This window comes from Odocoileus virginianus, chromosome 14, assembly GCF_023699985.2.
Source record: "Odocoileus virginianus isolate 20LAN1187 ecotype Illinois chromosome 14, Ovbor_1.2, whole genome shotgun sequence".
Taxonomy (NCBI): Eukaryota; Metazoa; Chordata; class Mammalia; order Artiodactyla; family Cervidae; genus Odocoileus; species Odocoileus virginianus.
Window position 1 is genome coordinate 60178596 of NC_069687.1, and position 12132 is coordinate 60190727.

General features: G+C 43.9%; 1 protein-coding gene across 7 annotated transcripts in view; it reads left to right on the plus strand.

The window, feature by feature from the left end:
• ARHGEF28 (Rho guanine nucleotide exchange factor 28) overlaps positions 1 to 12132 on the plus strand; it is a 319641-nt gene that overhangs the window by 165547 nt on the left and 141962 nt on the right. For 5 of the 7 annotated variants that reach the window (XM_070476813.1, XM_070476812.1, XM_070476810.1 and 2 more), the window contains 2 exons: positions 6476 to 6528; positions 7082 to 7142. The exons of the other annotated variants lie outside the window; for them this stretch is intronic. In XM_070476813.1, coding sequence (XP_070332914.1) covers positions 6476 to 6528; positions 7082 to 7142 — 114 coding nt within the window. The remainder of the gene's footprint in view (positions 1 to 6475; positions 6529 to 7081; positions 7143 to 12132) is intronic. 7 annotated transcript variants of the gene reach the window in all.

Below are 12132 nucleotides of genomic sequence, written 5' to 3' on the forward strand. Positions count from 1 at the left end.
GTTTCCAGTGGATAGTCAAGTGAGTTAGTTATGCATGTACATACGTCCACCCTGTCATAGGGTCTTTTCCCATATAGGCCGTTACAGAGCATTGAGGTAGGGTTCCCTGTGCTATGCAGTATGTTCTTATTAATGATCTATTTTATATACAGAAGTATGTATATGTCAGTCCCAGTCTTCCAGTTTATCTCTCCCCTTCTTCTCCCTGTAGCCAGAAGTCTGTTTCTACATCTGTAACTATATTTCTATCTTGTAGATAGATTCATTTGTACCGCCTTTTTTCTTTTATATTTCACATAGGAGCCAAATCATTTGATCGATTCTCCTTATTTGAACCTCTCCTGTGAAATATTATTGGAAAAACCAAGAGGTGTTTTATCCATGCAGAACTTCCTTTCCAAAATTTTTTGTTTTAAATACTGTGGCTTTGTGTATCTTTTTAGAACTGTTGAATATGGTTCCAGTGTCTTGTCAAGATACAGATCCTTTAACCAGGATGGCTAGAGCCTGAGGCGCTGGGGCTTTAGGATAGACCTTATGAAGGCTGGTCTGCAGGGCTGATTACTCAGCTGGGAACACAGCCCTTATCTTAACCCCACTGTGAAATGTCCATCCAAGGGCTTGATCAGCATTGTTTACCTTGAAGTCAGGCAGTTGGGCATTTACAAGACAATTACCAATCATACCCAGAGAATGTACTTCGTAACCCCAGGAAGTCATCTGTGTTTCTTTCATTTGACAGAGAGCTCAGCCTTCTGTTTCTTTCAGTATCTGCCTTTGCCAGTCCGCTTTCTCCCCCTGCCCCCAGAAAAGAATCAGTTTTATCATTAGAAGTGCAAGGATTAAAATAAGATACCAAGCTGATATCATGTCCATTTTGTGTATTATTACAATAGTATTAGTATTTTCTCAGACACATAAAAATTCTCTATCTTGCCTCCCCTAGTTCATCATAGAATTAAAGAATCCTAGTTTGAGCTGGAAAGAATCTTGGATTTCTCAGAACTCATCTGGGTACAGCCAGTTTTGCCCTCTCTGCTCTAGCTAGGTCAGATTAGCAGGAGTGGGGGAGGATAAGCATTTACTAAGCATATTAAGTGCGGAGTCTGATATGGTTGAAATAAGCTCAAGTTGAAGGTATAGTTATGGAGTTCTTCTTTTTTTTTTTTTCTTTTTCTGAATTGAAATATAATCCAAGTGTGAAGTCTTAGGGACATAACAGTATTCCTAAGAGAAATTTGAATCCTATTTATGTTGTTGAAAGATGACTTTGCCTCATTTTATTCAAGCAGTTGAGTAAGTCAGGAAAATTATGCCCTAACCTCAATTTGAAATACAGTGACTTAGATCTTCTGCTTAGTTGATACTTGCAACCAAATTTGGGGGCTGAGGATATTTTTTTTTTTTTTTTTTAGCTCCATGACTTAATTTTTGACTGATTGAGATTTTATGTGGCTGGGGGTGGGAGAGAATACTCACTGGAGATGTAAATGTATATATATATATATATATATGTATATATATATATAATAGAAACATATTAAACATAGAACTATCATATGACCCAGTGATGACACTCCTAGATATATACTCAAGAGAAATGGAAACATAGATCTCCTTAAACTTGTACACAGATGTTCAAAGTAGCATTATTCATAACTGCCCCAAAAGTGGAAACAATCCAAAAAGTCCATCAGCTGAGAAATGGATACACAAAAATGTGATCTATCTATACAATGGAGATAGGTAGTATTTGGTAGTAAAAAGGGATGAGGTACTGACACATTATGACATGAATGGACCTTGACAACATGCTTTGTGAAAGAAGCCAGTTACAAAAGACCACATATTGTATAATTCCATTTATGTCAAATATCCAAAATGGCATCCATTAAGACAGAAAGTAGTTAGTGGTTACTGAGGGCTGGGGTGGAAGTGGTGGTGTCTGGGGAGAATTGAGTAGTGAGAGTTAATGGATATGGGGTTTCTTGTTGGGGTGATGAAAATGTTCTGAAACTGGTTGTGGTGAGGATTGCACAACTCTGAGTATATTAAAAATCATTGAATTGTATACTTTAAATGAATGAGTAGTATGGTGTTGAATTATACCTTAAAGCTGTTACATATATACACGCATGTACATACACACACACATATGCACACATATATACACACACAAATACAAATATACAATTACAAATATATATGTGTATGTGCGAAGGGACTAAGCCATTAACGGTGGTTTTATAGGTTGTTTTTCTTAGTCCCTTTCAAGTTTTCTTAATTACTTTTGTGGCTCAAAAAAGTGTTACAAATAATTTAAATAAAAAAACCCAGTATGTGTTTTTTTTTTTAAAAAAAAGATGTTTTAATTTGTTTCTGAAAGAATGCAGAGTAGAAATAGAAAAATTACATTGTAAAAGATGATGTTCCAGAGTTGTTTGAGGTCTTCTTTTGTCCTGACATCCTCTCCGTGACTGCTTATCCTGGGGCAGGGTGGGAACCTGGTTGAGCGTTGCGCTTGGTGCATCGGCAGGAGTGTTGGAGCTCATAGACTAACAGGGCTCATGCTGATGTTTCTGTGGATAAGCGCCTCATTGTTTTTTCTAGTCTGTATTTATACTGGGAAGGCCAAATGATAGTTCTTACTAGTATTCCTAATAAGTAAAAAAAGTTATAATTCCTTCGGTGAAAAAGGTCTCATGGAGATACTGAAACAAAGGTCAGAGTGTCATGACAACCTCTGAATTGAGAGTGGTAGATGTCACAGATATTTTCAATTTTTTTTCCCTTTGCCATTGTAATTCTCTAGTAGTTGTGAATCAGACATGCACACTAGGATAAAACATTAAGGTGATTCGTGGAAGTGAAGTTACTAGTGAAACTCCAGTGTGTAACTGGAGAGGAAAGTGTGGCTTGGGTCTTGTGGAGCTGGAGGAGTGGGGGGAAGCCAGGGGAAAGGCATTATCTGTCTCATCAACCTGGCAGTTCAGAAGTTGTGATGAAATAATGCTAGTATTGAAAGTGTTTGGATTAGTAATTTTAAAAAGTGAACTTTCCCTTCTTTGTCCCTAATGATCTACTCTATCTCATCAGTTATTTTGGGCCATTGGATCCTAATCAAGGAGAGAAGCATTTGTTCAGCACCTGTAACATGGAAGGTACCCTGCTTGGTTCTGGAGATGCAAGTGTTGGACTTAAGTTGCTGGACTCAGCTTTCCTAGAGCTTATAGTCTTTTGGAAGAAGAGGACTTGTTCAAAGACTGTGAACTGCACGCATTTTGGGGCATTGGTGGGGCAGGAGAACAAGCTGAGAGCATGACTCTGGTTTTCCTTTGTGCTTTTAACGCTGCCCTGCATGTCTAACCCAGCTGGGGACTTAATTGTAGAGAGTTGAACCTGAAGTAGGAGTGAATCTGCAGTAGTTGTCTGGCTGCCTCTGATCCAGGTTCTTTTTGCCTTCTTCCTGGGGAAGGAGTCAGACAGCACAGCAAATTGTAGTTGAAGAATACTGAGCAGCCTGTATTTTTGATGTAAGCTTTCTCTTTGCTTAGCTCTAACCTCTGTGGTCCCATTTCTCAAAAGGTGACAGTATGGTTTGTGCACAGAATTGAGATCTATTAGACTAATCTGTTTCTTGACAAGACATTGGTATTAATCTTACAGTTACTCCACCCTGTGTTGAAAACCCTGTTTGCTGGTGCAGTGTCCCTGGTGAACATGAATATTAGAGATTACTTCTTGTTCCATTATAGTTCGGCAATAAAGACCATGTTTATGATGTTTGGTAAGTCTGATTTAGGAGGGGATGATCTTTACTTCTGGGTGGGCCTTGAAGGCAAGATTAATAGGCCTTTAAAACAGAATAGCTTGGGTTTACTGATATCATTATCTGCTGAAGGTTGCTATAGTAATGAGTAGTTTGATTGCATTCTGCAATTGGTGGTGCAATGGCTGAGTGTAAAAGGATCCTAGACATTTAGCAGGAACTCTGCTGGAGCAATTAAACTCCAGTGGAAGGAGTGCCAAATTCTTTAAAACCTCTAAGATATAGTTCTATATCATCCTAGATTAGTTAAAGATGCGTTATTGCCACAAGTATTTTTAATGATTTTGAGATAAAGGCTTTATAGCTTTGAAAGTTGTTTTTAAAATGATGAAGTACACATTTTATGAAGACATCTGCTTTAACATAGTTTGTACTATTTGCTTGAATATTGAGCAGAATTGATTTAGACTGTAAGGAAAATGTAGGCGTGTGAAGATCAGCCTTTTGAGAGGGGCAGGGAGATGGAATCCAAACATACCACCAGGGTGGACTCGGAACAGAATACTGGGTGAACACATCCTTTGTTGTTGCAAGTGGATTACCTGACAGAGATTTCTTCATCAGCAACCCTCAATAAAATGTGTGTTATTCTTCTGAATCAGTGCTGTGGGTGCAGAATTCTTTCGAGATGCAGAATTCTTATCATTTAAGAGTATGTGGTCTAAAATGGCTCTAAAGGAATATCCAGGGATGGGCAATAAAAACGTCTGTGGTCCTCTTGCTGTCAATGCAGATGTGTCTGTTGAAACTTTAGTTCTAGTTACCCTTTTTTTTTTTTTTTAAACATCTTGGTGGGTATTCACTGAATTTTTAGAGTTTGGCCTATATATATTTCAGAACAGAAGACTTGCTGTGCTCTCATATGGTAAGCACTATAGTAGATGCTTCACATCCGTTTTCTGCATCTGTGCAGTAGGACGCAAACTTTCTCCTGACATAGTGTTTTGGACTTTGGTGAAGTCGTCTCATTTTGACATTCCCGGCAGGGGCCCTGTGGTTCTGCAGATGGCACTCTGCTGCCACCTGGAGGCCTTGTTTGGATGTGCATGTAAAGGTGGGCTGGGATGCTGGACAAACAAAAGGCTGGGCATCAGTTACTGTCTTGTCCGTACTCCCTGTTGAGGTCAGTGGTCATGACTGCATGAAATTGAAGCTATTGTCCTTTCATTTTTCTTCACAGGGGCTAATGTACAGTATGAGTTCAAGAACAATATATTCTGTGTGTGTTAGTCACTCAGTTGTGTCTGACTCTTTGTGATCCCATGGACTGTAGCCCGCCAGGCTAGTCTATCCATGGGGATTCTCCAGCCAAGAATACTGAAGTGGGTTTCCATGCCCTCCTTCAGGGCATCTTCCCAACCCAGGGATTGAACCTAGGTCTCTTGCACTGCAGACAGCTTCTTTACCAGCTGAGATACTGGGGAAACCCCAATATACTGTGGTGGAGTGCAAATATCTTATTAACTTGCTTAATGTAAAGCAAGTTCAAGGTTATTGTTACGCAGATTTAAAAACCACATCATGACTTTGTGTTTGTTGACTTCTCTGCTCCATCCTTGCCTTTTAAGATTCGTCCTGGAAAGCCACCTTAGAGTTTTTCTAAGCAGAAATGTGGATGAGAACTGGCATTGTTGCCAGGCAGGAAGAAGAGCCTGAATGAATCTCCTCGGAGGTGTGAGACCTCTGTGCCTTACCGTAACAGGAGTGGCGTAGAGTAGGGAATGCCTAGTTAGTGCACCTGTTGGGAAAACCAGGGGCTCCCCAGACCGGGCATCCTGCAGGGCCCGGGGGCAGAGAAGCTGAGGGTCCAGAGGAGGGCCTGGGCCCACAGTGTCCTGTACAAACACAGGTCCTGGTTAATCTCCACCCCACTGCCCTGTTAGCAGTGCCCGTCTCTTCTGTTTTCCTCAGGCCCAAGCCTGCAATCATGCTTGTTTCAACCACAGTGGCTCTTGTTTACGGGTAACTGAGCACCAGTCAGTCAAGACAGAGAAAAATACGGCTTAAGTGGGCCTTCCTGCTCATCCCAGAACACCGTGAGCACTGATGCTTCCGGGAAAGCCTTTACACGGAGCCTGGGCCCCCGGGTGCCTGGGGCTGGTGAGGCGGATCCGGGCACTGTCCGAGGTCCCAGCCCAAGGGCCGTGCCGATGTTTAGGGCTCTTCTTGACTTTAAACCATGGGCAAGGAAAGGCTGAACCTCGTCTAGAGCGAGCTAAGCTCTTTTGAAACGTGCAGTTGGTGTTACTGGAGGAAAGAGAGGTGCGGGGCTTCAGGTGGGTACAAGTCATGTTGTCAGAACGGTGCCGTGTGGGGGAAGCTTCGGTCAGCGCAGCCTCTTTCTGGGTTGGGGGGTTTGTTTGTTTAACGGCCGTCTTCTTCCTCAGGATTTCCTGTGAGAGCTCCTGGGCTTGTTTACATCTTGGTCCACACAAACAATATCAGAGCGTGGGCTGTCGGGTCATGCTCTGCTCTGCGGAGTTTTTTAAGAAGCCACATCTAAAACCTAGTTCCACACAGACAGCTCTGAGCAAATCATTTATATTTGTCATCTAGTTTCTCTTCCCTCCACCTATTTTCCTCTTCTTTTTTTTTTAAAAGGAAGTTCCTATCAGTGGATCCTGATGAGAATTATTCTTTTTGCAGAGATTAAGAATTCGGGGTGCAGCAGATCATCACCTAGGAAGGAGGATGTAAAGGTAACGGTTCTTTGCCTGTTTTCACCTTTGTGCTTCTCTCTGGAGTTGAAGTGGAAGTGAAGATCTGGTGCTAAAAACCCAAGGCAAGAAAACCTCAGGGATATGTCCCGAGACATGTTGAGAATAACTTGAATTATTTCCTCTATCAAATTTTCAATCTCTACCCTTGATGACTAAACCTAGTGGTCTTTCTGGGTTGTATATGCATCTTGTCTATGCAAGATAATTGAATACATTTTCTAAAACTTTGTACCTGAAGATGGTATCTATAGCTGTTTCCCAACAATGTGTCTTCAGAAATGAACCGGGGAGCTTATTCCTGAATATAAAATAGTCTATGGATGACTTTTAGGCATGCTTCAGCTTGGTACAGATCCTTTGCTTACTTCTGGCTCTTAATATTAAGTACAGGCTCGTTTTTCTGTTTACATATGGTGACATGTGTAACATGTCTTTCCTAATGTTTTCTTAGGTTGCTTTTTCATTTACGAAAATAAACAGTGTTAGCAAGTAAGTAACTTGTAAAAAACCGACCTAACTTTGTGTTTTTCAGCGTGTGAAAAGCCCGGTGGTTCCACTGAATGAACATGAGGACCAGGACAGGCTAGATTTGGGTATGTTCCAACAGATGGCTTCCTCTGGCATTCATGTAGGGGTATCACAGACATGGGCATGCAGGCGACAAGAAGATCTATTTAGAAATAAAATCTTCCTTTCTGGGAGCCGGATCTGTTCCTTGAAATGCATTTGAGTCTCCATTTACAATCTAAAAAACAAATCAAAACGAAGGAAGGAATCCAAGCTTTTCCTGGACGGTTTTACTCTGAGCACGTGCTGGCTTGGAGCTGGTCATGTGTTACCCTGTCATCCCTATGAGGTAGGCACTCGTAGCTTCTGTGTGTAGCTGATTTGACTGAGGCCACTGTGAAGAGTAAATAGGGGAATTGAGACTCAGAGCTTCATCTGCCTGGCCTCAGAATCCCCAGGCTTACCTTTGTCCCACTTTGATCCCTGGTGAGGACCCCTTGGAACTGAGTCTGTGGGATCTTTCCCCCTGGCCTCAGGAAAAGACCAGAAGATCACCCTGGGGCATGGATCTGACGTGGGTATTGTTTCAAAGGAAGCAGACACTCTCTTGCCAAGAGGAAGCTATTTCTTCCTGTGGCCGTGGGAATTCCCATCCGCTCACAGGCATCGTAACTCAGCACTCTCCGAGGGGTATCTCCCCACATCTCTTCCTCGAGCCTTTGTTAATTGTTCAGGGCTCATCAGGGCTGCATTCTTACCTTTGAGTTAGAGCCTCATGGAGCCGTTGGGGGTTTGAGGATATACACAGGCGGGGCCATCCGCTGATGCCTCATTTGGGCCTCTGAGAAGTGGGAAGCAGAGAATAAGAAATTTCTCAGTTTCCTCAGGCTCAGCGAAGCTGACGCAGCTCGGACACCTGGAAAGTGCCAGGGCAGAACAGCCTTAGGAGCTGCAGGGGGCTGGTGGTCCGGGAGAAGCAGGACGCCTCCCTGGGTGGGAGCCAGGGTGGCTGGGCCCGCGGAGTGGAGCGGCGCGGGGGCTCCCTGGGCAGCGTTTTCTCGCCTGGCAGGCACAGAGCAGAGCGATTAGGAAATCAGGGAAATAAAGCCGGGCGGGGGGAAGCACCCCGCGTGCCAGTTGGCTGTGCCACAAGCAGAGGTGGTTTCTGGATCTCCTTGCATGAGGTGCCAGTGGAACTTGAATAGAAACGAGACCATCCCAGGCACCGCGCACACCTTTGCTGTTTACGCTCTGTGAGGTGTGTGTGCTGAGTTGTTTCAGCCGTGTCTGACTCTTTGTGACCCTATGGACGGTAGCCCGCCTGGCTCCTCTGTCCATGGGGATTCTCTAGGCAAGAATACTGGAGTGAGTTGCCATGCCCTCCTCCAGGGGATCTTCCCGACCCAGGGACTGCACCCGTGTCTCTTGTGTCTCCTGCGTTGGCATGCAGGTTCTTTACCCCTAGCGCCACCTGGAAAGCTATGTAAGCTTTGCTTCCAGAAGAGGGGGAGAGGAAGGAGAAGGGAAAGCAGGCATGCCCACGTGGATGACTGTCGTGGGCCACTGGAGCCCAGAGTCTGGCCGCTGCTCATGCGTGCCGGATGCTTCCTCGCCAGATTGCATCATGCTTCCAGGAATGTTCGCTCTGAAGAATGTTTACCAAGACAAACTGCGGGTGGGGGAGGAGTGTTGGCTGTTAAAAGGATTGAGTAGCAGGATTATTTTAATTTTAGGCTCTAAACATTCACTCTCTTCTCAAACTGGTCTCCTTACTGGGTAAGAAGGTGCATGTTATGGAAACTGTAGTAACCTGACCTCATCGAAGTTTTCGTCAGTAACATCATTGTGTCTGAGGAGGGATGTGATGAAGAACTTGAGGGAGATGAGCCTGTGCGACTTTAATCTCTGTCATTTATAAGGAGGTCTCTGTGTGGTGGTCTTGTGCAGCTTGTCTCTTGCTTTGTTGTTCATCGAAACTTGGTGGGTTAAAAAAATTACCTTATGTGAAGAGCGTAATGCATTTTAAAAGAACCTTCAAAACAGACTCACAGACTTAGAGAATGAACTTATGGTTCCTGGGGGGTGGGAAGGGGGAAGGCTGGGGGAAGGGGTAATTAGGGAGCTGGAGATCACCATGAACACACGGCTCTATTTAAAATGGGTAACAAACAAGGAGCTAATGTAGAGCACAAGAGAACTCTGCTCAATGTTCTGTGGCAGCCTGGGTGGGAGGGGAGTTTGGGGAAGAATGGGTACGTGTATATGTTTGGCTGAGTCACTCTGCTGTTCACCAGAAGCTATCACAACACTGCTAATCATCTATACTTCAATATAAAATAAAAAATTAAAAAAAAATAAAAGAACCTTTGAGACAGAAGAGGGCAGCAAGCAGTGAGCAAGAGTCAGGTGGTAAGCTGCTGTCTGGAACCAGAAACGGCTTTTTCCCAGGCCGCTTCCAAACTGTCTTACTTTGTATGTAAAGCTGATATTGTGCGTAGTCTCTAAGGAAGGACTGATTGCTGTGGGGTTGAGGTGCATTTCTTTGTTGCCTTGTATTATTCAAAGCAGTGTGACGTGAGTTTAGTGTGATCTCATCAATGATGTCAGTGCTGTTCTGGTGGAAATTTTTGTGACGATGGACTTGTTCTGTATTTGCACTGTTCTGATCCAGCCAGTGGCCACGTATGTCTGTGTAGCATGTGATGTGTGAGCAGTGTGACGGAGGAACTGCCTTGGAACTATAACTCTTGCACTGGACGGGGAGGATCCAGAGTAAGTTTCCTTTGTATTGTTGTTGGTGCATCAGAGCATCGACAGCCACCTCGACATTAGTTTATATGCTGAAGATGACTACTCATGGGAGGAATAATGTCTCCGGTGGGTAGTAGGTGGTAACCCCATCCCAGCCAGCGCCCCTAAGCTGCGTCAGCAGTGAGTCATGATACTGAGATGACATTTACGGTGAGTGCAGACGTGAGGGCCCCGCTGTCTGGATATTGTGCAGGCTTGGCCTTTTGCTCAGAGGGGAGAGTGTGAGTTGAGGCCGGGGTCTGATTGGTGTGCTGCGGTTGTGAAGAGTGGGACTCCTTGGCATATGGCGCCTTCACACTCTGCGCAGGTGGGATGCAGGAGAGGGCAAAGCATTTGGAGCAAAAGAAAGAAGAAGGTAGATGAAATGGGTTCATATGGAAATTAAAGAGGAAAAAAGGGTCCGTTTGGTTTGAGGATACAAGGCTAAATGTGATGAGGAAATCGAAGCTTAACAGTGGGCAGCTGTGAGTGTTGTGCCAAGGAGAAGGGATGTGAACGTGGAGCAGGAAGCTTGGACCTCCTTGGGAAGTACAGTGGGAAGGGTGAACTTCCGCTGCCTTGTTGGAAACCCAGCTACGAACAAAGATGCATTAGACCAGCTCTGGATTGGCAAAGCTGGAAACGGCTTGGTTAGTTGTTTGTTGTAGTTTAAAAGCAAATTTTACTTTTAAAATGTTGAATCTGCAAAAATAAAAACATGTGCCAGGTAAGAAACTAAGATTTCCGGTTAAAAGTTAAGTTCATGACTGAGTACTGTGAAGCAAGAATGCCAGTATCTCAGGTGAATTATGGATCCATGCGAGGTGGCACTCCTCTCTCAGCAAGTGATATTCCAGTGTGAGTGAGCTTGTATGTGACAGCCCAGATTTGAAACTGATTTTTCTGCAGTCATTTATCAGCTCAGATTGGTCACACAGTTCAGTTCAGTTTGGTCACTTAGTCGCGTCTGACCACTTGCGACCCCATGGACTGCAGCAGGCCAGGCTTCCCTGTCCATCACCAACTCCCAGAGCTTGCTAAACTCATGTCCATTGAGTCGGTGATACCATCCAACCATCTCATCCTCTGTCATCCCCTTCTCCTCCTGCCTTCAATCTGTTTGCTTTGGACTAAAGATAATTTGTTGAAGTTTACTAAAGCTGTAGTTATGTGAACATTTGGATGGAAAAAATGAAGGACTGGTAAAACTGACATGTTAAGACAAGAGCTCTGTGAGCAGGCTTAACTTTTCCCATGGGGGCAGGTCGTAGGGAGGTGGGGTCACTAGGGGACATGGTAATGGAATTGACCGGTGTCATCTTCCTGCCTGGGGAGATAATGGAATTGACCGGTGTCATCTTCCTGCCTGGGGAGTCCTGGTACCTGAAGCTCTGGGTGTGAAGCAACTCCTTATCTGCTGTTTGGCAAGTGGAGAGTGAGCCTGATGCAAATGCCTGGGATTTTAAGCATGATATTGTGCAAATGGGGCTTTCCTGATGGCTCAGTTGCTAAAGAATCTGTCAGCAATGTGGGAGATCTAGGTGGTTTGATCCCTGGGTCGGAAAGATCCCCTAGAGAAGAGAATGGCTCCCCGCTCCTGTATCCTTGACTGGAGAATTCCATGACAGAGGAGCCTGATGGGCTACAGTCCATGGGGTTACAAAGAATCGGACACGACTAAGTGACTAATACACACACATTGTGCTAAATAAGCCTTTCAGAAGAAATACTTTTGTCTTTTGTAATTGCAGAGGTAATAACTGCTCACAGTAGAAAACTTTGAAGTTTTAGAAAGAATAGAAAACAAGAAAAACATTCCTATTGTCCTGCCACCCCCAAAGCAGCTACTATAAGATTTTGGTGTGTATATTACCAGTATTTTCCCTATGCATCTGTTTTTTTACATAATTGTGATCATGTAAGCAATAGAATTGTGTGTCCTGCTTTATTCACGTTAGATTATATGACATATATAAAGCTCCATGTTAGAAGGTAGCTGAAAATAATGCTGTACATTTTTTCTACTAAAAATGTGGATTACTTTTGTAAGAAGAAAGAGATGATGTCATAGATTCTCCCTGAAGTGTTTGAAAGTGTTAGTTGCTCAGTCGTGTCTGACTCTTTTGCAAACCCATGGACTACGCCCGCCAGGTTCCTCTGTCCGTGGGATTCTCCAGGCAGGAATACTGGAGTGGGTAGCCATTCTCTTCTCCAGGGGATCTTCCCGACCTAGGGACTGTCGCTGCGTCTTTTGCACTGAAAGCAGATTCTTTACTGTCTGAGCCA